Source organism: Rhineura floridana, chromosome 5 (genome assembly GCF_030035675.1).
Source record: "Rhineura floridana isolate rRhiFlo1 chromosome 5, rRhiFlo1.hap2, whole genome shotgun sequence".
Classification (NCBI taxonomy): Eukaryota; Metazoa; Chordata; class Lepidosauria; order Squamata; family Rhineuridae; genus Rhineura; species Rhineura floridana.
This window is the reverse complement of record NC_084484.1, coordinates 183,911,144-183,938,104: the sequence shown is the minus strand read 5'-3', so window position 1 is coordinate 183,938,104 and position 26,961 is coordinate 183,911,144. Positions and strand designations below refer to the sequence as shown.

The following is a 26,961-nucleotide window of genomic DNA, read 5'->3' as shown; positions in this document are numbered from 1 at the left end:
ACGCTGGGCGCGGGAGGGGGGCTGTTTTCTTCCCCTCACGCCGTGACAAAATGGCGGCGGCGGCAACAGCAGCAGCTGCAGCAACGGCGACAGCGGTGGGCCTCGGCGTCCGGGCCGCGGCCTCGCCGCTGCTTCGACGCGGCCGCGGCAGGAGGAGGCGGAGGCCGCGCCAGGGCGGGCCCGAGGCCAAAGAGGCGGCGTCCGCCGGGCCCCGGTGCGCCTGCCAACCGCAGCGCTGCCCGCAGGGCCCCGGCCGCCCGCTCTGCCGCAGCCGCCTCGACACCTTCGACCCCGCCTCGCGCCACCAGCCAGCGCGACACGCTTCAGAAGGGGAGCCGCCGTCGGCCCAGGCAGAGCGAGGTGCGGCGGCGCCTGCGTGTGACGCGTGTCGTGTGAATGTGTGCGCGCGCGCGCGGCCCAACACGAGGCGCGCGCCCTCTTGAGCCCCCTTCGCTTCTTCCCCGGGCGGCGATCCTGTGTGTGTGTGTGTGGGGGGGTGCGCGCTGCTGTGCCCTGCCTGCGCGGGCCGCGTCTCGGAGCGTGTTTTTGACTGGCTCGAGCGAAGTACTTCGGGAGGCGCTCTCGTGTCGGGTAGCAGGCGTGACGTTCTACCGCGCGCGTGTAAATGTGCGGGGTGGGCGAGGGAGCATCCTCATTGGCTGCTTGGGGCCGGCGGGAGAGGGGTGTGGCGGTGGCGGCGACGACGACGAAGCACACGCGTGGATCCGCTGCGTGGACGCGTGTCTGTGTCTCAAGTGTGGAGCGTGGTTGTGCCCACACTGTTTTGTCTGGGGAGCAAACCCCGTTGAGCAAATTAATTAATTAATATTCTGCCCTTTCTCCCAGTAGGGGGAATGCGCGTAGGTTTGGGCAGGGTGTGTTTTGCAGTGCCTGAAGTGTGAGGGGGGGTAAGGTGATGTGTGTTGGCCCACCTCTGTAAGTGACCCCAAACAGGCGTGTTGGGGGCCATGTGATGAACTGTCTGTCTCTGCATGGGTTGCTGAGATTGATTGATTAAAAGATCCCCCGCAAAGGTGGCTCTCAAAAAAAAGAATCATGTTAAAAGTTACTCTTTCAACAAGCCTTTTAAGTAGAGACCTCATCCCAGCCTGTTTCTGTGCTGGAATTGCTTTTTAAGATGCTTTTCAAGATGTTTTACTTAAATATGTTTTAGTCTTGTTTTTGATACGTTTTAGAGTGCTTTTAGTGTTTTTTTTTGTCCCCCCTGGACTCCTTCTGGGAGGAAGGGCAGGATATAAATTTAATAAATAAATTTAAGAATACAAGAAAACTACTAAATACAACCTTGGTGCAAATTAGCCCTTTGTTGCACAACCATATTTCATGCACCTTTACTGCACTCTTTAAAGGGTAGCGGGAAGGTGACAAGCACAGGTATTATACAGGGGGCTGTGATGGGCTGTGACTTCTTTGTGTGTACATTCTGGTTGTATGTATTGGTCATGCTCTTCACCTGGTGGCCGTCTGCCTGAAAGGGGTGAAGGACCATATGTGTGTATGGTCTTCTCCAAAGGTCAGTCAGGGTATGTGGGTCTCATAGAAAAGTACAGTTGGAAGGGGCCAACCCCCATGGAAAGAGCTGTACACATGTACATCTGTGCCCCCTTCAGACTGATGTCTGATGGCTAGGGGTGTGGCCTGTGTGTGCATTGGCATCTAGGTGGCAAGGCTTGCTGGCATGCTCTTGTGAGACTTTTCAAGCATTTGTTAACCGTGTGTACTAAAAAATAGGGCTGCTGCCTTTGTGGGTCTCAGGTGTGGTGATGGAAGTGACCTTCATCTGACGTAAAGAGAAATGGGAGCCTGTGTTGTGTTTTGATGTGTGTGAGTTATTGAACCTGGGACCTTCTGCATGCAAACTACTACTGAGCTATGTCCCTGTGGTCAGTGTTTGGGCGGGATCATCATGTATAGGAAAGAAACGCATATATAGGATCAAAAATGGAAATGGGCTGCCTTCAAGTCAATCCTGACTTATGGCAACCCTCTGAATAGGGTTTTCATGGTAAGCGATATTCAGAGGGGGTTTGCCATTGCCTTCCTCTGAGGCTGAGAGGCAGTGACTGGCCCAGGGTCACCCAGGGAGCTTCCTGCCTGTGGGAATTTGAACCCAGGTCGTAGTCCAGCCCTTAACCACTACACCACACCGGCTCTATATATAGGATATAGGATAAACATATATATAGGAAGGAAACGCATCTGTTTCACTGTGGGAGAGTGCAGTGTGATTAGAACAGTCTGACACTTAGCTCTGAGTGGTGGTGTCCATAAGACAATAAGAGGTCCGTTGTGCAGTGACACATACACAAAATATTTTTCTAACTCTTATAACTTCCTGTTTTTAGCCACTTATGGAATGACTACTTACACCTTAAATCACTTCCGTGGATTGCAATTGTATGTAAGCATGAGGTTGATCATTTTTTAACCACCCTGCACTATGCTGAATGAGTCCCAAAATATGTTGCACGTGGTGTAAGGTGGGGCTTTGTGTATGTGACTGCATTGGAGAGTGTTGTCGCTGAGTGTAGATCTGTACCTTTTTAGGGTGCTAGGAGGTGTTTGAGCTCTTGTGAAATATGTGTGAGCAGTTCAGCTTTGCTGCTTGTGCTGGTCATGTATTTCTTGGTTTCCTTGGGCAGATGTTCTGAATGTTCTGGACAAACTCAATGTATGCTGGAAGATGTTGGATGGGGAACCTGGATCGCTCTTGAAAATCTAAAAAGCGAGGGTGTGAATGCAATTCGGAAGGGAGAAGCTTCTCATGTTTTGCTTAGGAACATAAGAAGAGCCTGCTGGATCAGGCCAGTGGCCCATCTAGTCCAGCATCCTGTTCTCAAAGTGGCCAACCAGGTGCCTGGGGGAAGCCCGCAAGCAGGACCCGAGTGCAAGAACACTCTCCCCTCCTGAGGCTTCCGGCAACTGGTTTTCAGAAGCATGCTGCCTCTGACTAGGGTGGCACAGCACAGCCATCATGGCTAGTAGCCATTGATAGCCCTGTCCTCCATGAATTTGTCTAATCTTCTTTTAAAGCCATCCAAGCTGGTGGCCATTACTGCATCTTGTGGGAGCAAATTCCATAGTTTAACTATGCGCTGAGTAAAGAAGTACTTCCTTTTGTCTGTCCTGAATCTTCCAACATTCAGCTTCTTTGAATGTCCACGAGTTCTAGTATTATGAGAGAGGGAGAAGAACTTTTCTCTATCCACTTTCTCAATGCCATGCATAATTTTATACACTTCTATCATGTCTCCTCTGACCCGCCTTTTCTCTAAACTAAAAAGCCCCAAATGCTGCAACCTTTCCTCATAAGGGAGTCGCTCCATCTCCTTGATCATTCTGGTTGCTGCCCTTCTCCTTCGCTCCCTTTTCTCAACCAGGGCTTCTAGACTTGTACATGCCATGACTGGGGAAAAGGCCGGGCCACGTGGGGGAGAAGGGTTAGAAGCAACTTTTATCCAGCTGCTGCTGCTGGCTCTCCTCTCCAGTCTTCCCCATGCCACTTCTTAGATGCATAGCAGAGACTGGCTTTCCAGACCTGCCAAATGCCTAGTTTGGCTCTTCATGCCTGGGCTGAAGCACACAGTGAGGTTAGAGCCACCGTATTTTGACTTGCTACACTTTATTTATACAGTTTGTAGGCTGGTTTGTTGCCACAGTTGTCTGGGCAGCTTAGTAAGGGTTCCGTTAGAGTCCTGGCCTTTCTCTGTGGTCACATATACAATGGCTGATTCCTGTGCTGGGAAGATGGAGAAAATTCCACCTTTTTTTGGAAGGGTGGCTGTTCTGCCTCAAATCAAGGGACTTGGTGGGTTCTAACAATCACCAGCACTTTGCAGGAGCTTTGTTGGATGTTATGAGTAAATGCTGCCTGATTTGGAGCTTAACCCTTTTTCTTATTATTGAGAGTGTTTCTTCTGCAATATGTCTAGATTCCACTGTGCCATTAAAACCTTTGCTTTATCTGCTCTGAAAAACTTTTCATCTATGAAAGCACTTTAATGCCACCTAATTTTTTGGCTTCCCCCTGTGAAATTGACAGTTTCTGGTTGTTTCAGTCTGCTGTACAACTTCAGGAAAGAATGAATACTTTTCACTTTGGATGGAAAGTCTGGGTTAGGTATAGTACCACGGGTTTTCTGGAAAAAGGCTTTTTGAAACTGACTGCACTGGGTTTCAGAGAATTCCTCAAATAAAGCTTTGGCCCACAAGTTGCATTTTTGCCAGTCCTTGACACCTGCTCAAAACTTGAACAGGCCGTGGAGTGAAGGAGGCCTGTTGCCAAAGTGGACCTTAAGAGCTCCATGTTGGCTTTCTTCATTTGAATAAAGCTGGGGTGGAAGTCATTGGCACACACACACAAAAGGTTGTGGACTGCAAGTAAAAAGTGTACCGCAACATTGTACTGGTGGTATTTTTGTTGTTGTTGCTGTACATGATAGAGGAAACCTGAATTAAAAAATAATTTCTGCTCCCACATACTTAGGTTGCATTACTTTGTAAACATTCAGCTCTTCTGACTTCTAAGTTGGATAATCAGAATTGACAAAAACTGTGTAAAACTGTCAAATGTTTTCAGTAGTGGTTTGCTCAATTGCATTTAAAGCCTACTTTTCTTCCCTTAATGATTTATTTTAGGCCCCAAATATCTCAGACTCTGCCTCTTTCCCCATAGAGACCCTCTTGGGTGTTACGATCAGCAGAGGGGGCCTCATAGCAGTTCTTCCACTCTCAGAAGTTGGGGGGTGGCCCAGGGGAGGGCATTCTCTGTGGCAGCCCCTAAGTTGTAGAATTCAATTCCCAGAGAGATATGTCTGGCACTTTAATTATGTGGGTTCTTTTGCCCATTGAAGATGCACCTCTTTACCTTGGCCTTTGACACTTTTGAGATATATAGGACCCATTTTAATTGTGACCCATTGTAACTTGTTTTAAACCGTTTTTAGTGTTGTATTTTAAAATGTTGTGAACTGCCCTAGAACCTTGCGGTAAAGTGTGGGAAATAAATCTAATAATAATGGAGAACGCATCTAGAGACTCCTACTGACTTTCTGAAAAATCTGTTGTCAAATGTTTAGTCAGGGAAGGAATTTGCATAGCTCAGCTAATCAACCTGGATTGCTCCCACTGACGGAGGGGCTTCCCCTTGCCTCAGATGCTTCTTGATTCCTATAGTGTGCGTCATGAGTGATAGAGATGTATTTTTATGGCAGTCTCTTAAGTTTCTAGTATCCCTTACAGATTCCAAGCCTTTTAGGCATATGGTGCAGAGCAGAAATGTAAAGGCCCAGGAAAAAACCTGGAAAAACTCCAGGGGAAAACATTTTTCTGTTGTTGTTTTTTCCTGAATTTTTCAGGGTTTTTTTCCCCAAAAAAATCTGGGGGAAAAACGGGAAGGTTTTAATTCTGGGCCTTCACATTTCAGAGGGTTTTGCAGATCCTGTCCTGTCATCATATTTGCCACTTGCTAAATTCTGAAGCTTTAGCAGCTATGCCCTTAATATACCCAGGTGAGTTGATAAAGGGTGTCTTTGCTGATGCCTAGAAGGGTGGGACAGTGACAGAGGCAAAGAGTACATTTTTTGCCTTTTCTTTCTTAGAGTCATGTCCACATGCTTATGTTTGAAAATAAACATGCCCACGTCATCTTGAAATGGGTCCAGTGTTTCATAACCTAAACACTATGTTGGGAAAGTTTTCTTAAAACGAGGGGGGGGGTTGCACAAATTTTGGATTGGCTATTTTGTCCCTTTTCAGCTCCTTATATGCAAGTTTTATTTATTTTGAGATTATTTTCTTTGCAAAATTGATGAGATATAGTTAGATGGCTTCTTGGACGACTTTTATCTTCAGTTCCTTTGTATGGATCCTCGGGTTCCAAAGAGTAACTTGCCCAGGCATGTGTTTTGCAGAAGTGGGTGTAGCTTTTAAAGCTGCTGTTAGGCATTTTACTAGAAATGGCACAGGAACTAAAGAGGTATCTTACTTTCCAGTAACAGGACATCTGTGTTTGCCCTATGTGCGAAGCATGCTTAGTGGTACTAAAGCCGTGCATGAAGCTGAAGGTCACCATTGTTACACTTCTGGTTTTTGTTCGGATTTGTGGTTTTTGTTTTGTTTTGAGAAGCTAAAGGGCTACTTTGTAGATCGTTGGACGCATCTCCCAGTGGTGAGTTCCAGTTTAAGAACATATATTCCTGTTAGTGTAAGAGTGGCAGTCATGCTTAACTGCATTTCTGTGAGTGTCCAAAGTGCTAAACAACTTTTCCCCACTTTTTGCCTGCAGATTTCATATTTAGAGCACCCATCACGTTAAGCAAGCCTGGAGAGCTTCACGAGGAATACAAAAGCCAGCTACGAAAGGTAATACTGTTACGTAATATGATAAATCACTACAGTCGTATCCTATAGATCTGGGTGGGCAACGTGTGGCCCTCCAGATGTGGTTGGACTCCATTTCCCATCATCCCTGACTGTTGACCATGCTGGCTGGGCTTGATGGGAGTTGGGAATCCTAACAGCATCTCAAGGGGTCCCCACAGGTTCCCCACCCGTTCTGGATTTATGGGTCTTAAAGTTTATAGCAGTTGCTACTACCAGTACTTACTATGTATTTGCCTCGAGTATGGAGCCAATGTTTGCTCTTCTTTTTTGTAGTAGTGGCTGACAGTCTTGGGAACGGATGGGATCCGTGTCCCTATTTTTAACACTCACTTTGCCTTCATAAGTGTTAAGGCATGCTATAGGCCCGTGCAATCCTGCTTTCTGTCTCCTTTTATTTCTGAAACCAGTTTGACACCAGGGTGCAAAAGCGTCCAAGCATTTAGGTCTCTAGGAATTCTTTTACTGCTTGGGGAGACTTAAAGCATGTCCATTGCTGTTCTCTTACTTGACTACGAAGGTTTGATCCGACAGCTTCTGTTGAAGAATAACAAAGAAACTTTTCTCAGCAGCGGCAGAGGACAGTGAAGAGAAAGAGGTTATGTGGAACAAAAGAGAGAACTATGCAATACTTCCCATGCCTGTGGAATTTTGAGAATGTGCCATAGCTGCACACCTTGGTGGTTCTTTTCCCCCTGCCACTCCCAGCGCACACAGACTTTGATCCAAGGCACATATATTCATGGATCTTGAATGATTTTTACGTGGGATACCAACAAAAGCAGAAGACACATCCGTGGTCACAGAGATGGCCTGTGATTTTCTTTTAGCTCTGGAGGGATCTCTTGCAAAAGTTATGCAAATTCAAGATGATCTGTTTTGATTGTACTTTTGCCAGGCCTGTGGAAAAGCAAGGCATGTCCACACATGCAGGGTGCTGTGTGTGTATGCGTTGTGTGAGTGCTTTGTCTTGGTGGCGGTGGGGGGGAGGGCACTGAGCAAACCAGGCTCAATCCCCACACTAATTCCTCTTGCCTCCTCGGGCATTCTTTCTCTCTCTTACCAGGCAGCAGGAAGAGGGTTCCTTCTCGAAACTATTTTTACTGGGTGGCTGGGCACCATTTTTGTTTTCTCCAGAAGGCCTTTAGGCCCTGTGTGCTTTGCTGGTAGGGCACCCAGTGGTCCAGAAGAAGTAGTTCTTTGTTTCTTTGTTTTTTAAAACATCTCGGAGGAAGGAGCAAAGAATGGAGACCTTGAGGACTTCAGGAGTATAGGATAGCACAGTTGCCTACTGGCCACCAGAAGGGGGCGGGAAATCAAAGTTTTGGGCATGCAGTATTGTAGATGTGAAGTAGAGAACGCCTCATACTGATCTTGTATTTTAAGGCCTGCAACAGTAAAAGCATGATGCCTTTAGGAAAGGGGAATTTGGAATTGCATTTCCTACACACCTTCTTTGTTAAAGCTGCAGTAAAATTTTCTTGATGCTGTTGAAATGTTCCTGACAGGAGTTCTAATTATTTCCTTTGCAGCAAATATGAGGAGAAAATGTTTTCTTAAGTGCTCAGTCTGGTGCTCTGACTGTGCCACGTGTACAGTTTGGAGATGGCCTTTTTTTTTTTTTTTTTGGTCCACTTCCTATTTGGCCTGCTGGCCCTTCTCTCTTCCTCTTTAAACTTGCTGGCAGTGCTTAGGCATGCTTCCTTTCAGAGTGTACACACCTCTTCTAAACTGCTGCTTTTTGGGAGTGGTGTGGGAGGGCTCCGGATAATTCCTAGCCCTATGCCCGAAGGGAGCAGATTTTAGACAGGTTTAGACCTGTCCTCAAATGGGACATAGATTGTCCACTGCCTAAATTCATGAGTTCCTGCCAAGCCTTGGGATTGAGACCTACAAAGTTACATAATGAGTTACACCTACTTTTTTCACTTTAATTTTTGCATAATAGATAACTTTAGAAAGACTTAAAGCATGGCAACACATAACAGTAAGAAATTATCTTTCCAAAATGGCTATCATGAGGCACCTCAGAGGTGCTCTTATGAGTCTCCCTTCTTCTTGAGGCAGGGTGAGTGGTGACTATGTTTGTTGTTATGTGCCTTCAAGTCAACTATGACTTATGGCGACCCTATGAATCAGCGACCTCCAAGAGCATCTGTCATGAACCACCCTGTTCAGATCTTGTAAGTTCAGGTCTGTGGCTTCCTTTATGGAATCAATCCATCTCTTGTTTGGCCTTCCTCTGTTTCTACTTCCTTCTGTTTTTCCCAACATTATTGTCTTTTCTAATGAATCATGTCTTCTCATGATGTGTCCAAAGTATGATAACCTCAGTTTCATACTTGTCCTTTGTTCTTCCCCAGTAGGTCAGTGAGTGCCTTCTGACCTGGGGGTCTCATCTTCCAGCACTATCTCGTGTTGCATTTTGGATACTCTGTTCATAGGGTTTTCATGGTAAGAGGTATTCAGAGGTGGTTTACCACTGCCTTCCTCTGAGTTCCTCTGAGTGGTGACTATAATAGGGCCTTTTTCGTTGTGGCATCCCAGCTCTGGAATGCTCTTCCCAGGGAGGCCCACCTGATGCTGAGTCTGATACCTTTTCAGTGCTAGGTGGAGACCTCTTTATTTGCCTGGACCTTTTAGTGTATTCTGTTTTTATTGATGGTTTTATCTGGCTTTTAATGTTGCTGTTCTGCTGTTTGTTCTATTTCAGTAGATTGCTTAAGTTATGTAAACTACTTTGGAGGGCTTTGCCTAAAAATCAGTATTAAAGGAATTTTTAACAAAGTCATTTCCCCCCTATATAATGAAGTAGATCATCTCCAAAGAAAATTTTGCAAAAGTGTAGTTTATGGCTTTTGGGGGTGGGTTGCAAAGGGGATTCAGAGCAGCCATCTGGGCGGGGGATGATGTGGAGGATTTTATAGTAAGCAGTTGTAGAGCACAGGTAATTCTCCAGAAAGTAACCCTAGTTTACCTCCACAGCAGTTTAACTTGCCCTCTCTTATCTCAGATTGGGATCTTATATGCAAACATTCAGGGAAACGTGCACCTGCAGTAAGGCTGGCAAGTAGCTTTCGAGTAATGTTGGCATACTGCAGTCTTTACAGGTTTTGATAAGCTAATACATTTGAACAAAATTGTTCATTGCCAGTTTTTGAGCAGTGTGTGGCTGTTTTTACCTTTTGATCTGTGTGTTCTGCATTTTATTTATTAGAAGAATTCATACCCCGCTCATCTGACAATGTGTCTCAGAGTGGCTAACATTTGAAAAAATAGAATCATAGATTTGGAAGAGACCTTGGAGGTCCCCTAGTGTGAACCCCCTGCTGAGTACAGGAGTTACGATGCAGGATGCCACTACAGCATTTTTGACAAATGGCCATCCAGCCTCTGCTTCAACATCTCCGTATTCATGGATAAGTCTATTAGAGGCTACCAGCCATGATGCCAATGCTGTTCCTCCACCGTTGGAGGCAGTATGCCTCTGAATAACCAGCTGTTGGAAGCCATGGGAGGGGGGAGTACTCCTTGCGCTCAGGTCCTGCTTGTGGGCTTCCCCTTCGGGCATCTGGTTGGCCACTGAGAACAGGATGGTGGACTAGATGGTTCCCCTTTGGCCTGATTCAGCAACAGGCTCTTTTTAGGCTCTTACATTCCCCAGCGAAGGAGAGCCCACCACCACAGTCTGTGTGGCTGTTGAAAAGGTCTTGCTGTTGGGAAGTGTCTCATAATGCTTAGCTGACATATGCTTTCCTGCCATTCAAGAGGCAGCTGGACAGCCATCTGTCAGGAATGCTTTGATCTGGATTCCTGCATTGAGCAGGGGGTTGGACTGGATGGCCTTATTAGGCCCCTTCCAGCTCTACTATTCTATGATTCTATGATCTCCACCTATTGATTCTAGTCATAAGAAAGATAAGAAGAGCCTGCTGGATCCAGCCAGTGGTCCATGTGGTCCAGTGTCCTGTTTTCACAGTGGCCAACCAGATGCCCTAGTGAGAAGCCCGCAAGCAGGACCTCAGCGCACGGGTGATCTCCTCTCCTGCGGCCCCAGCAACTGGTTTTCAGAAGCATAAGAGTCCTGCCGTCTGGAGCAGCAGAGAACGTGTCTGCTGCATCTTTTGCCTGGCAGCCTTCAGTCCTCCTCCCTGTTACTCACTTCTACAGCTAAAAACACCCAGTTCTTTCAACCATTCATCATCTGCCCGGGCCCTGAGGTCTTCAGGAGAGGCCCTTCTCTCAGTCCCAACACCTTCACAAGCTAGACTGGTGGGGACGCGAGATAGGGCCTTTTCGGTGGTGGCCCCTAGGTTGTGGAACTCCCTTCCCAGGGAGGTAAGAATGTACTCCTTTGTGCAGTCCTTCCGTCGGCAGGTAAATACTTTTCTCTTCCTACAGGCTTTGGGACCTGAAGGTCTTAAGGACAGGGCTTGAAGTGGGTGCTGTACTGTCATTGTTTTATCTGCATGGCTGTTTAAACTGAGTTTGCAGTATTTTAAATGTTGTTAAATGGTTTTAATATTTCAATAGTTTAATTATATTTTAATGCAGATTTTGGATGTTCTTAATTATGTGTACTTTTTATCTGGAAGCCGCCTTGAGTTCCAGTTTGGAAAAAGGGCGGGGTATAAATAAAGATGATAATGATAATGATAATAATAATAAGTCTGACTTGGTCTCCAGCCTCCTTGCTATCTGGGTCCCCCTCCTCGGGTGACACGCTCCAGCTGGCCAGTGTCTGTCTTGAAATATGGTGCCCAGATGTGGACACCATTCTAAAGCAGATGCATTTAAAAAAAGCAACACCAAGCAGCAGCAGCAGCAGAGAGCAAGATTCAAACAGTGCCTTAATTCTCATTTGTTTGTAGCTGAGGGGTGAAAAATTGCAGGAAGAGAGAGCCTCTGAGGATTTTATTCACAAGCTGATTGTTGAGGACGCTACTGATGCAGGCAGAAGAAAAACAGAAGATCAGAAGAAAGAGGAGTCCTTAATGGTTAAAATGACCCAAGAACACGTAAGTGGCTATTGATTGTACAGTCTGCTTTGCCAAATGTGTTTGTCCCCACCCTTCAGAATGCATACCTGCCTATAGCCATGATAACACAGGAAGCTGCTTTATACTGACACTGGCAGCAGCTCTCCAGGGTTTCAAACAAGAGTGTTTGCCAGCCTTACCTGGAGACACCTGAGGTTCAACCTGGAACCTTTTACACGTGAAGCGTGTGCTCTGCCGCTGTGCTGTGCCCCTTCCTCCTATACAAGATTTGCTTATAGCCCATATGGTGGATGTAGGATAAGAAACATTTATGGTTTTAAAGAAAAGGCTAGCGTCTTGGGTTTTCCTCCTAGAATTGCTATTGAAAATCCTAGACTGTGCGAAGTGATGATGATACTTTATCTTCTGTCTTAAGTGCCTGCCCAAGTGCTGTTCGGTGCAAAATTGTAGGGAGTCTTCTGGGGCAAGGTGGGGACCTTCTTTCCTCTGGAACAGCTTTCGCTGGAGGAAGCTACAGATGTTGTTGGTCAGCCATGTAAACAATCCAAGGACAAAGTTTCGCCTGAATTTGGACTGCAGGAATTGAAAGCACTGAACCTGGGCTTCTTCTCCTAGCTCAGACTTCATGAATGTGACTGATGGCAAAGAGCTGGGTAGGATCTGAGAGGAGGTTACAGGGGCAACGCAGCCACAACTAGCACAGCCACATTCCTTTAGTGCCTAGGAAGAACATGGCCTTCATTTATTCCTAGAAGAACTGAAGAAACAAGCTTGAGCCTAGATTAGAACCCTGATCTTAAAATACCCTTACTTGGAAGAAAGTCACGTTAATCCCTAGACTCTGAAACCAGATGTGTGCCTATTTAATGGTGTATTATTACTATTTTGCCCTGGGGCCTTGCAGTGAAGAGCATGTAAGAAATCAAACAAATGATGCTATTCTGCAAAGTTCTGTAAACTGCCTGCAGGATTAGAGACAGTTAGGTCTCTGCAAAACAGTCCCTGGGGAAGGACAACGGGAGAGGGCGTGTAGCCCTCCTGTCCTGCATGGGGGCTTCCTGTTGGGGCTTCTGATTGGCCACCACAGGAAACAGCATGCTTGACTAGGTGGGTCTTTGGTCTGATCCAGCAGCTGGGCTCTATTTTGTCCTAATATTCTTGTATCATATCTGGTTACAGCCAATAAAAACCCTACCTTGTTCCAAGTGTACCTCCAGTGTAACTGCTCTATGGCCTGGAGGCTCAGAACACTGCCGGAAGAAGTAGTGTATTGCCAGAGCGGGACTGTCTGTAAAAGGATTTTATAGTTACATAGTGTTTTGATGTTATTGTATGGTGACTTGATATTTTTTATGAGTTGATGCTTCAAAATATTCTTACAAATAAATGAAATGTCAGCTAAATTTTCCTTGATTAACTTCAGTTTCCTGAACGCCTCTCTGATTCCGAAAATGAGGAACCGTCCCAGGGCAAATCTGCACACCGGTCAGCTTTCGTTTCCAAGGGGAGCACCTACTCGATTGCATTGCTCGCAGGGTAAGTCTTCTGTCGGACTCTGGTGTGGTTGTAGAGGAAAGTGCCAGCCAAGGGAAAAGAGCTAGGTGGGGCAGGGCACAGGAGGAGAGTCATAAGCAGATGACTCTAGAATGTGCTAAAATGGCCCGGAATTTCTTCTTGGAATGAACTGCAGATTAGAAACATCTACAAATGGAGTGTGTGAATAGATGCAAGGGTGTTACATAGCTTGAGGCACAAGCTGTGGGGAGGAAGTCGCGACTCCCAGTCCATGTGGAGCTGGTGGGGTGATGGCACTGCTGCATGAAGGGGCAATTCTGCTACAGTAGGGCCCCACTCATGTGGCGGGTTACATTCCAGCCCCCCGCTGTAAAGCGAAAACCGCTGTAAAGCGGAACCCATTGAATAGAATGGTGCGCGATACCCGAAAACCACCATAAAAGCGGAACAAGCGCCGTATGAGTGGGGTTTTAGTCTAATTGCATCTAATTCAGACAGCTGTATTAGCGAATCACTGTAAAGCGGGGCCCTACTGTATTGGCCTGGTTTGAAACCTTTTTGTGGGCCCGAAATGCTGAACAGTAGGAACTTTGCTTTAGAGATTTCACAGCCCTTTCATGTTCTGGATTGGGGAGCGCTCCATATGTTATGAAAAGGGCTGTTACTTGTTTTTACTTTTATATTACAACACTAAAGTGAGGATTATTCAGACCATGGTATTCCTGATCTCTATGGATGTGAATGTTGGACAGTGAAAAAAGCAGATAAGAGAAAAATCAACTCATTTGAAATGTGGTGTTGGAGGAGAGCTTTGCGCATACCATGGACTGTGAAAAGACAAATAATTGGGTGTTAGAACAAATTAAACCAGAACTATCACTAGAAGCTAAAATGATGAAACTGAGGTTATCATACTTTGGACACATCATGAGAAGACAGGATTCACTAGAAAAGACAATAATGCTGGGGAAAACAGAAGGGAGTAGAAAAAGGCCAAACAAGAGATGGATTGAGTCCATAAAGGAAGCCACAGACTTGAACTTACAAGATCTGAACAGGGTGATTTATAACAGATGCTGTTGAAGGTCACTGATTCAGAGGATCGCCATAAGTCGTAGTCAACTTGAAGGCACATAACAACAACTTTAGTATCTCAATTATTAATGGGTTCACAACATTAAAAGTAAAGTTCAGTCTATTGAAAGCAATAAAATCAATGAAACTGAATTTTCTAGACAGAGGGCATAAGGATGACTGAACCACAACAGTACTTAGCATAGTACATGTCTACCTGCATGCATATATTGTGTGTCTGCACCTTAGTTATCCCCCAGACATTTATTTATTTGTTAAATTTGTATCCTGCCTTTCCTCCTAGAAGGATCCCAGAGCAGCAAACAAGACCACTAAAAGCACTCTAAAACATCTTAAAAAGAAAAGACTTTAAAACATATTAAAACAAAGCATCTTTAAAAACATATTTTCTTTAAAAAAGCTTTCAAAATCTTTAAAAATTCCAGCACAGATGCAGATTGGGATAAGGCCTCTACTTAAAAGGCTTGTTGAAAGAGGAAGGTCTTCAGTGGGCGCCGAAAAGAGAACAGAGATGGTGCCTGTCTGATATTTAAAGGGAGGGAATTCCACAGGGTCGGTGCCACAACACTGAAGGTCTGCTAGATGAGTATGTTGACGAAGAACAAACTGGTGTTATTAAGTAGGCATTTGGGGGCTTAAATAAACCTGTTAATACCTTGTGCTTTTCCCACTCAACTTTTGTGTTTTTTAAACATTTTTAGAAACTTGAGCTCCAAAGTAGAAAGGAGCCAGAGTTGCAATGACACCCTTCGAGAGAGATCCAAAAGCAGGCAAAGATCAGCTCCAGTCAGAACAAAGGTACCAGTTTGATGATTTTGAAAAATGGTAGAAACTGTATTGGGTTCCACTGCCTCAAAATGTCCTGAACCAACGTGCAAAGAGTCTTCGATATGCGTCTGGTGCGTATGTTGGCTTGTTGTGTTACTGAATATGTGTGTCAACAGATTCCTTTACTACTGCAAAGGGTCCAATGGGTGTTTCCACATGGCAGTTTATTGTCGACTCAGTGTCACTCATGGATGCAAGTTTTTTTTTTTTTTTTTGCAGTATCATGATGTCATCCTCATCAAAATGCAGTCCTGCATCCCCCCCCCTCAAATTTAATGCAAATTGACTCTTTTCCATGGAAAATTCCATAAGGGAAAAGAAACTATGGAAATGGCTTCCTGTCCATAAGATTGTAAGAAGAGCCCTGCTGGGTCAAGCCAGAGGACCATGTAGTCTAACATCCTCACAGTGGCCCACCAGATGCCTGTGGGAAGCCCCCCAAGCAAGATCTGAGTCCAATAGCTTTCTTTCCACTTGCAAATCCAGCAATTGGTATTCCAAGGCGTAGTGCCTCTGGTAGTGAGGGTAGAACATCATGGCTAGTAACCAGTGATAGCCTTAAAAGAAATTGCTCACTTAAAGCCACCCATGTTGTTGGACATCACTGCCTCATGTGGGAGTGAATCCCGTAGTTTAACTATGCGGAGTGTGAAGAAGTACTTTCTTTTGTCCGCCCTGAATCTTAGATCCATTGCATGGCCCTGGGTTCTAGTATTATAAGGGAGAGAGAAGAAACTCTCTCTATCCACTTTCTCCATACCTCTGTCATGTCCCCCATTTCCTTGCTGGGTTTTTTTCTAAACTAAAAATCCCCAAATGTTGTGTAACCTTTCCTCATAGGGGAGTCGCTCCTTCATCCTTTTGGTTGCCCTCTTCTGCACCTTTTCCAGCTCTGCAATATCCTTGTTGAGGTGAGGCGATCAGAACTGCACATAGAATTCCAAGTGCAGTCGCACCATAGATTTGTATAATGGCACTATGATATTGACAGTTTTATTTGCAATCCCTTTCCTAATTATCCGTAACATGGAATTCACATTTTTCACAATTGCCACATGCTGCTTTGCCATCTTCATCAAGTTATCAGCTCAAAGCTCAAATTCTCATTCCTGGTCAGACACCGCCAGTTCAGACCCCTTTAGTATATATGTGAAACTAGGAGTTTTTTGCCCTAGAGTGCATCACTTTACACTTGAATTGCATTTACCATTTTACTACACAGTTATTCAACTTAGAGAGTTCCTTCTGGAGCTTCTCCCTTTATGCTTTAATCATCTGGAACAGTTTGGTATCATCAGCAAATTTGGCTAACTTACTGCTCACCTCTAGTCGGGCGGTATAAAAATCAGATAGGTAGGTAGGTAGGTAGGTTAAAAAGCACAGGCCCCAATACAGACCCTGGGAGACTCTGCTTTGTGCATCCTTCCACTGGTAAAACTTGTCCGTTGATTCCTACTCTCTGCTTCCTGCTACTTAACCAATTCCTGATCCAGACGAGGACCTCTCCTCTTATTCCATGTCTGCTAAGCTTACTCAAGAGTCTTTGGTGAGGTACCTTGTCAAATGCTTTTTAAAGGTCCAAGTACACCATGTCAGTTGCTTATTGACACTCTCAAAAGAGCTCAAAAAGGTTAGACAGCCATACTGGCTTTTCTTCAACAAGACTTGTTCTTCTGTATGCCTGGTGATTCTGTTTTAATCATGCTTTCCATCAGTTTTCCTGAAAGCCAACTGGTTTTTAATTTCCACGATCTCCCAGATCCCTTTTAAAAAATTTGGTGTCGCATTGGCAACTTTCCAGTCCTTGGGTATGGAAGCTGATCTTAGGAGACAAGTACATACTTTTGTTAGAAGATGAGCAATTTCACATTTGAGTTCTTTTAAGACCTCTCAGTTGGATGTCATCTGAGTATGGTGATTGCTGTTTTTTTTTTCTTTGATACTAAGGCCAAGAATCTCATGTCACCACCATTTGCCTCACTTCTTCAGATTCCCTTCCTTTGAAAGTTAGTTCAGGCATAGAAATCTGCCCTATATCTTATGCTTGTTTATTTATTTATTTATTTATTTATTAAATTTATATACCGCCCGACTAGCAATAGCTCTCTGGGCGGTGAACATAGAAATACAAAGCATAAAAAATACAATAACACAATATGATACAAAATAACACAATCTAAATCAATGCAGTAACATTTTAAATTTAAATCAATTTACATTAAAATGCTTCGGAGAATAAAAAGGTTTTAACCTGGGGCCGAAAGGAAAGCGGTGTCGGCGCCAGGCGCACTTCCTCGGGGAGACCGTTCCACAGGTCGGGGGCCACCACTGAGAAGGCCCTAGATCTTGTCATCACCCTCCGGGCATCCCTATGGGTTGGAACCCGGAGGAGGGCCTTCGTAGCTGAACGTAGTGTACGGGCGGGTTCATATCGGAAGAGGCGTTCCGCAAGGTAACGTGGTCCCGCACCGTATAAGCTTTATAGGTTAATACCAACACTTTGAATCTAGCCCGGAAACATATTGGCAGCCAGTGCAGGCGGGCCAGAACAGGTGTTATATGCTCAGACCGCTTTGTTCTTGTTAGCAGTCTGGCTGCCGCGTTTTGCACTAGCTGTAGTTTCCGAACTGTCTTCAGAGGTAGCCCTACGTAGAGCGCATTGCAGTAATCCAAACGCGACGTTACCAGAGCATGTACCACTGATGTAAGGTCCTCTTTACTCAAATAGGGACGTAGCTGGGCTACCAACCGAAGTTGGTAGAACGCATTCCTTGCCACCGAGGCTACTTGAGCCTCAAGTGAAAGGGAAGAGTCTAGAAGGACTCCCAGACTACGAACCCGTTCCTTTAGGGGGAGTGCTGTGAAAATAGATGCAAAAAAAAAAATTGTTCAGCTTCTGCCCTTTAACATCCTTGTCATCCAAAGGTCCAACTCTCTCCCTAGCTTGTCCCCTGCTGCTGCTAGTGTATTTAAATATTTTTGTGGCGGTGGCGGCTATAGTTTTAGCAGTGTGCTCCTCAAATTGTGTTTTCATATCTGTTATTTTCTGCTTGCATTTCTTTTGCCAAAGTTTGTGTTCCTTTTTGTTCTCATTTGGACAAGGCTTGCATTTTCTGAAGGAAGCTTTCTTGCCTTTTGTAGCGTCTTTGACTGTGTTAACTACACTGCCATCCTCTTGGCCCTGGTGGTACCTTTCCTGAGCTGTGGTATACATTCTAGCTGAGCTTCCAATATGGTGGTTTTGACCAAGCTGCAAGAATACTGGAAGATCTGACCCTTCTCGCTTTCCCTTTCAACTTCCTTTTTATCATTTCCCTCATTTTTGGGAAGTTACTATTGCGAAGTCAGGTGTGACTTTGTTGTTGGCAATTGTCTATTTATGTGTATATTGAATTGGATAGCACTGTGGTCACTATTTCTAGTTTGTTCAACTCTTGCATCTCACACCATGTCTTGGGCCCTACTTAAGATTAAGTTGCCTTCCCTCTGTTCAGTTCCATGACCAGCTCTTCTAAGGCACAGCCATTTAGGGTATCTAGAAGTGTTACCTCTTTGCAGTGACAAGTACACACATGTGTCCCCCAGTTCACTCTATTCCACCAGGTTTCTGTTATGCCCACTGTGATTATGCTTCTCCTTTCAGACCAAGCGCTCCAGCTTGCCCATCTTAGCTCTGCAGCTTCTAGCATCAGCAGATGCAAGAAGCACCTGTACATGGGGTTTCTCTCCAAATGTATTTGGCGTAGGTGCTTTACTCTGCAGTGCTTTGTCCTCTTGAATTGCGATTGTGTTTCCCTCCACACTCAGTGCCTAGCGCTGGTCCTCATCTATGTTCGCTAACATTCACTCTCATTGCAGTGGAGGGTGACTTGTTCCAAGCCAGATACTCCTCACTACTACCAGCTCAATCTCTTTAAATGCACTCTTAGATCTGCAAATGGCTGCTGGAGTAGGCTGTTTGCTATAGGCAAGTGAATCTGATTGTTTTGCCACATGCCTAGATGTGGCTCTGTATGTCACAAGGTAATACTCACTTCTTGTGCCCATTAACACACATTTAACATACTTGGAGGGCTTTGTTATGACTATTTTATTATTATTGAATCTGTCTTTCGCGTTTTGCACAACAGCAACAGTTCTCAATGTAATCTGCGCAACTAGTTTTATACTTTATAAACCCCTTTGAAGCCTATTTTGGCATTAAGCTGCGTATAAATCAAAAAATAACAACAATAACTTGTTTTGCAGATAAACCTGTTGTCCAGCGCATCTGCCCCCCTTGTTGGAGTTCTCTCATCCACCCAAAACAATCGCTGCCTCTCTGCCCCAGACTTGACAGCAGACAAGCGCCTTGTTTTCAATGCCGCAGTTTCGTTTTCCGCCCTCCAAAAACCAGAGCGGTCCATCAGCCCTGAGAGTAATGACAGCATTTCAGAGGAGCTCAATCACTTCAAACCAATTGTCTGTTCACCTTGCACTCCCCCAAAGCGGCTTCCTGACGGTGGAGTTTTGAGTCCTCTAATTATCAAGTCTACTCCGAGGAATCTGACAAGGAGTCTACAGAAGCCAACCACTTACGAAGCAAGTCCCAGGATCCTGAAAAAATGGGAGCAAATATTCCAGGAGCGCCAGGTCAAGAGGACACTTTCTAAAGCTACGCTGACATCCCTAGCCCCAGAGATGGGGGAAGATTTTCTGGTTCCTAGTGTCAACTCGCTTGTCAAAGAGCCATTGCAAATATCAAATGACTTGCTGCCGCCAGAAACCATCACCCGTGCACAGGCAGAGCTGGATGCGTTTCCTTCCACCTGTGTTGCAAAGTTTGAAAGCTCTGGCAGTATCAAGAGGGACTTGGAGGCAGTGGCGCTAGATGAAGGTCCTAAAGTACCTGTGGCAAGACCCAGTGAGAACCCCCTAAATCCCAGGATTCCTGCGGCTTCCAGTACAAAGTCAGCCTTGCGACTGGCTGGAACTTGTCTTAACCTCGATGCCAAAATGGTGTCCCGGAAAGTAATCAGAGTCAACTCGGAGTTTCCAGAGAATGGTGTCCTAGGCCCATCAGTCAGGGCGGCCGGAAGGAAGCAGCTTAAATACCTGAACGAAAGTGAACTGAGCAACTTCCACAATGGCGCCTGCATTGAGAAAGTCATCGGCGACGAGGCCTCATCTTGGAGACGGGGCCGGAAGAGACAGTGCAAAATGAAGCACTTGGAGCAGGTTGGCTCCATCAAAAGACTGAGGCAGGCGGCCTGCCAGGGGGCGTTGGCTGCTCCCGAACCCCTGCGGAGGAGGAATGAGAAGAAGCAGAGGCTGAAGCAGGAGGAAGAGGACCGGAGGCTGGCCTTGCAGCTCCAGCGGAAGTTTGACGGTGAGAACCGGACGGTGGCAAGGCGGAAAGGAAGAGTGGATCAGTATTTCCTCCGGTCAAAGAGCACCACCGGTGCAAAGTAGCACTTACTGAACAATGTTGCCTTTTCTAGTTAATGCGAGATTGATCAAAATAATCTGGGAAAGAGGAAAAGCTGTTGTGTTGTTCTACCCCAACCCTGCAAAAAAAAAAAAAAAAAAAGATTGTAAGATGAGGTAAATCCAGTTCACACTACAGCCAGGGTCTTTGCACAAAGATCGGCCATACTTTATCCTTCTTCCTGAAGTTGCTTCTGAGGGTATAAATTTCATTCATAGGAGTGTATCTATATGTTGCTCTAGTCAGAAGGACATAGGCCTGCGTCTACTGCTGAGTTGCACTGGTATGCAAACTGCTTCCAGGATGTGAGTAGACAATACCTTTGCATTGGCATTTTTGCCATTGAAGTTGTTTGCTGTGAGTGGTCTTGTAAGCTCAGGAGCAGCCTTAAGTTGACAGGGAGGGAGGAAGCCCGCCCATTTGAACCATGGCTACATAGAAATGTATTTAAATATACATCGTATTATTGAGCACGGGAAATATGGATGACTATTTATACTGAACCCAAACAAATAACTGTTGGCCAGAGAACATCTGTGGCTGCTGTTTGTGCTCTCCACCTCTTAACACCAAGCACAATCACTTTGCCTCTCGGTTTCAGGATTGCATCACCATAGATGACCTCTTGACCCTAAGGCCCATGTTGATAGAGCCAGACCAGCAAGGCAACCCACTCTGTGGCGAGACAGAAAAAGGCACCTAGTTCTCTCTCGCCAGCGTGATGCTTTGTTGGCTATTCCAGTCCTCTTTGTTGTGTTCCTCATGCAGTCACCTGGACATCCTTGGGATATAAACCATGATAGGAGAGGAATGATTCTTGGAATGACTTCTGTGACTGGATATATGTGCAGACCTGTTGTATGAGTGACAGGGCTGTGGAGCATGGTGATTCCTTTGTCTGGTTTCTGAGATTGCTGAACTTAAAGCCCCAATACAGATTACTAAACTGCCCCATTTCAAGCAGTTTTTGAATTGGGGATAGGTGGCGTGTGTTGAACGACACCCCCATCCTTCAGTATTCATATGGTGAACAGGTTAAAGGTTCCTCGCATGGATATGTGCCATATTAATAATCTCTTGTGGAAAGCTTGTTTTCTAGTGTGCTGAGGAGATGGTTAGCTTTTTTTGGATTTATCAAACAGACTTTTCACAAACCTGCATTGTAAGAATTTGGAGAAAGAAAGTTGTCTCATAGTGATTCTTCCAAAGGAGATGCTTGAATCAGCCAGGTGTAGGTCCACACTAGGAGCAGGGCATCAGGGTGGGGGTGTGGTGGGGGGAGTTTAAGCCCCATTGAACTATGTGGCATGATAGATTGGCACTGTGGCCTCCATGTTTGCTTCTCTTAATTACAAAGGAGAAAAGTTGAAAGCCATAAAAGATGAAGAGCCTAAAGGCATGCCATCCTAGTGTGTTTAGAGCCAAAGAAGCTCTCCCTTCATGAATCTTGTAATCTTTAAACAGGTTGCAGTTTAAAAATAGGCTTAGCACTTCAAGAGTCACTGGTAGACCTAGGTATCCCTTTGGGGAAAGTGATTGACTAAAACTCAACAAGCATGTTTTCAAGGCTTGATTACTCCCCAGGAAGTCAGTCTCTCTGTCTCTCTCTGTGGTTCCTTGATGATCCCCTGCAATTTCCTACAGCTCTTTGCTTAAAAGGCGGAGCTCTTGCAGTCTGCACTATGTAGCATCAGCCCTGACCCTTGCTTGGACCAAAACAGATTTGGCACTTAGAGAGTTCTTTAAAATTGGCTGAACTACTATGTGGAGCAAAGTATTGCTCTTGCCCTGAGTTCAGGTGAACCTTGAAATAAGTCTAAATTGGTTTGCTTTCCTGGTAACCAGGACTGGAACTAGCTTCAGTTTCACTTTTGCTTCTGTTCTTTAGAACTGCAAGGACCTATTCTGTTTAGATGAAAGGAAGCCCCATTGATTTCAGTGGGACTCACTTCCTAGTAAGTATTCGTAGAATTGCAGCCTGAAGTATTTTATTGATTTGAAATGCATTTCTTAAAGGAACAGAAAATCTGTATCTAAAATGCAGTGTTTTCCTGCTGAGAACTTGAAGCAATTAGTGTTACTCTCAACATGCCTGCAACTACTGTTACAGTAAGTAAAGCATTATTGAGACCAGGCTATTGTGGCTGCCCTTTTGTCGCTGTTCATGAGCTGGAAGACTGTGTCCTCTTTATAAGAAAACGAAACTGGGCAGACATCTTAGATGTAGGCATAAAAGTCTTGACAGAACTCTATTATTTCCCTTCAATCCTTATTTCAGCATAAGGTTTGGTGAACGTGGAATGCCTTTTTGAAGCAATCTCATGTCAAGTTACGTAATTTGGATGAGCTGATCATGTCTCAGTGAGACATAGGGTTATCCTGCTTGCAAGATCATACCTGGAAAAATTGTGTGGACATCCAGTTCTGATATTGCACTTCTGTACATGTGCTCAGGGTATCACTTCAGTGTCATCCCCGTGAATGCTACAGGGACTACAGCTAGTTTATGTTTTTCCCAAATTGGCCATGGCAAGAAATGAATGCAAAATCCCTCTGCTTCAAGCTGGGTTGGATTAACAGAGAATATCAATTGACAGTACCTCACTACGGTTAAAAATGAGTCGGTGAAGAGTGAAGGCCTCTTCACACATACTTCCTAGACTTCTTGTCAGTACATGTGCTTAAGTGTGAGTGCAAGATACACAGGTTTTGGAAGTGGGCATCATGTCAGTATACCTATTGGCCAGCTGGGATGGCACAAGCAATGGCAAAGTCGGCTGTTGTTTGATATGGCCCTAGGTGAGTGTGGAAAGAATATGGTGTAATTCGTGGCAGTCTGTGTAAAGGCCCACTGAGGTATGGAAGCAGGGCTTTACCCCTGTGGTGTCTACACCCAGCTGTCTCTTTCCAGGATATGCTCTGAAAAGATCTAGTACAGTCCATGAGGTCTCAGGAGAGAGACGGCTTTTGGCTGCACTTGGTTTGGTGGAACATCAAGGTTCTATGAAATAGGTACGAAGGACAGTCCCACAAATGATATTAGAACCCTGTGTTTTTGACTGAGGAGATGCTTGGAAGGGAAAATTAAAGCCAGTCCTCACACTCCGAGGAATATATCTGCATGCTACGTACACTTATGTGTGTGTCACACACTTTTTTTTAGCTAGGTGTATATGTAACAAACGTGATGTGTGGATTGGCTCTAACTTTTTGCAGCAGCCAGGATCCAAATTAGCTTTAGGTGCTCCCACAGCCTTAGGGGTGCCCGGTGATACTTTGGTGTGTGTTATTTTTCCTTTTTGAAGGAAACGTTCCAGCTCCAGAAGAACTTGCCCTCTAGCATGAGGGGGCCTGCTATTTAAGTGGCACAGAATCACATGTTCCTGTAACCCAAGTCAATGTCTGGAAGCAAACATGAGGGATGCTATCATCCCTTGCAGTCTTCCGGATTGAGACGCAAACTGCAGTACATCCTGAAAGTGGATCAACTTAACGAGCGAGCACCTTCAGTCTGGTGTTTCACATGCAGGTAGAGGGGTGTGTGTGCAGAATGTGGGGTATGTGGGGGGAAATGGAGTGCTGGTGTGAATGCAGTCAGGGGGCCAAACTAAGACACTGTGTGTGTGAGAGAGAGAGAGAGAGACAGAGTGTGTCAACTCTGTGCCTCTGATATCCTCTGTGTTGGCCCATAGGTAGGGCAGTTCCAACATTACAAGTTGCTTTGCTTAAGGTTCTGGCTGACCAGTTCTGATAACAAATATGGTGACCTTTGGGCATATGAAATCTATATAAGCCAAGGGGCCAATGAATGTATTGAAGGGACCTTTTTGTCATTGTTTAGAAGTGGGGGCCTTAATATACCAAGGGTGGTTGCCCACCTCACAGCCTAAAAATGTGCCCAGTATTTTTGTTTTCCGGTCTATGTGAGGTCTGCCCTCAACCCTCTGCAGCTGGTTGATTAAATTGTCTTCTCAAAGACTAACCTGGGCTTCCCCACTCATCAAGGAGAGCACAGTTGTGCCTGTCCTGTTACCCAATGAGGTAAAAGAGAATCTTGCCACAAATATCAGTGGCTGCTACCTTTCTGCATGCTGGCTCTTGTCTTTATCAGGCTTAAAATTTTGTGACTTCTGATCAGGCTTAAAAATGGGGGTTCCGTTTATAGTTCAGTTGGCTGGTCCAAGTGGGCTGCACCACTTTATGGCACCTTCCTTGTGGCCCCAAGGTGGGAGATCTTGACAGTAACTGAATGATTATAACTGCCAAAGACGTAATCGGACCCTGAAAATCCACTGAACCTCTAGATATTTCTGTATGGCGAAAGATGTAATGGAAGTTCTTCAGTTGACTATGGATGTTGATGATAATGATAAATAATGAAGGAGAATGTGCCAAAAGATTGGATTTTGTATGATGATTGTACCACATTTTATTATATAACTGTCAGTATTCTTTCTCTTCAAATGTATTGTGGGGCATGTCAAGGAGTACAGGTCAAACAAGCACTTTGTTGAAGTTCTCTCAGTGAAAGCAAAGGAAGAGGAAAGAACAAGCCTTAAAAACCCTCTAATGAACCCTCCCCCCTCCCCTAAAAAACCTGGACTTGAAGCATGGCTTCAACAAGCACCTGCCAGACTTCCTTCCGGGCTTTGAGGATCATGCTGGCATCTTGGCTTTCATCTTTCCTGGTGGATTAGGAGCTTGTCCCTCCAGGAGAACGCCATCCAGACCCAGTTTCAGCTTTCAGAGAGGACTAGATGCAGTCTCTTAAAGTAGCATTCCTTGCCCAAGAACTGAGTGTGGATGTGCAAGTCCGTTAAGATGCGACGCTGCTCTGTGAGGTTTTGTGCCGTGACTCTCCACAGTAAGGTCACAACTGCACTGCTGAAGTCTACAGCTGGCGCTGCCATCTTTCTAACTGTTGTGTTACAGGAATCCGATGAAAAGCATTGTTCCTTCCCCCAACTATTTAAAAATATTGCAAGCTGGTATAGAGTTAGCTCTCCACTATGCAAACAAACAAAATCACCTTTTTGGTTACCATTGATGGGATTTCATGTATGCTAGGCTTCTCTGGTGTTTACTGTCAGATGCTTTCAAGAGAAAATGGATGTCGCTGCATATCTCTACTTCCCCTGTCCCAACACTCGCCCACCCTGGTATGCTTTAAACCATTTTGTGCTTTGATGTGTATCCTCAGCTTGGTACTTGAAAACCAGTGCAGTACAAGACAAAGCATCATTTTTGAGATTGCAACTGAATCACTGTGGCTTCATCAGATTTTTTTGATAAAACAATCTGTTTACTGAGAAACTAACTTGTGTGTGTCTTTGTCGGCCAAGGCTTTGTGGACATGAGTATCTCTCAGCGAGTTCTCAAAAAATTATTTTCGGGGTAGGGGGCAGAGATCTGCTATTAAACCGCTAAACAGTTAAAGACTTGTAGACCATGAAAGTGGACATCTTTTAACCCAGCCCGTATACAGATTCTACAAAATTGCTTTATTTCACAAGTCTTCCTGTTTGACAGGCCCCTGTACTAAAAATAATACAGTTGAGATGACCAAGAAATGGCTGTAAGAGTGGATCAGTTTCCTAACTAGCCATAACCCACTTTATCCTTGCCTCAGCTAAATTGCCATCCTGACAAGGATCAAAGCTTAATTTATTTATTATTTGATTTATATCCCACCCTTCCTCCCAGAAGGAACCCAGGGCAGCAAACAAGGCGGTAAAACAATTTACTGTAGGGATCATATCAATAGGAAGGGGAGGGTCTTAGCACAGTTCTTTAGAGATGCTTTTTTCCATCTACTTGTAATAAATATCTACTAATAATAATAATAATTGTAAGTTCCCTAGAATTTACCAGGAGCTATTCAGATGCATATTCAGTAGTCTGTGTATAAATACTTTGTCCCACTGTAGTGTACGAAGAAGGTACTTAGGGTAGACATTTACTGATGGGGGCCGACTTAGGTCTCAAAAAAATCTCAAAAGAGTTTTGTGGAACCAACGTTAAATAGATTTCAGTCTGTGATGGGATAACTTGCTTCACGCTCCAGAGAGGGGGAATCACAAAGGAGACCAGTTGGGGCGCATGTCCTTTGCTTCCAACTCGCTCCCAGAATGAATGGCAGGCATTCACATACAGGTGTGAAAGTCAAGCGTTGCAGCTGGAGAGAAAAAAATGGAGCGGACTATGCAAGGAAGCAAAGTGATTCTGCTGGAGCTAGTGAATTGGAGGGAGATTGGAAAGGAGTGGAACTTTCCTTCCAGCTATCAAGTATGGCTATGGTCCCAGGCTGTGGTCTGAAGGCACACGAGGCCAGCACCCTGCTGAAGCTAAGCAGGGTCAGGTCTGGTCAGTGCTTGGATGGGAAACCGCCTGGGAACCATATGTAAGCCGCCTTGGGTTTCTATGATGAAAAGAACGGTGGGGTATAAATGAAATAAATAAATAAATAATATGGCAAGTCTTCCCCAAGTCCTCAAATATATCCCAGCATGCGACGTCAGATGGCCTTTCTCCTCTCTGCAGTGCTGCTTTCATTATTATTTCTGTCCTGCCTCTCGATATAAATCCTTTGAAGGTAGCTTCAGTTGTCACCCAACACTGTCAGTGACAGAACATGGACGACAGCTCAAATTATAG

General features: G+C 45.0%; 1 protein-coding gene across 1 annotated transcript; it reads left to right on the top strand.

The window, feature by feature from the left end:
- Nucleotides 1-25,620, top strand: RNF169 (ring finger protein 169). The gene is made up of 6 exons (XM_061629119.1): nucleotides 1-360; nucleotides 6,308-6,384; nucleotides 11,274-11,420; nucleotides 12,826-12,938; nucleotides 14,714-14,810; nucleotides 19,089-25,620. Exons 1-6 carry the CDS (start codon nucleotides 51-53, stop codon nucleotides 20,289-20,291), a joined length of 1,947 nt encoding a protein of 648 aa, XP_061485103.1. The 5' UTR covers nucleotides 1-50; the 3' UTR covers nucleotides 20,292-25,620.
- The last annotated feature ends 1,341 nt before the right edge of the window (nucleotides 25,621-26,961 follow it).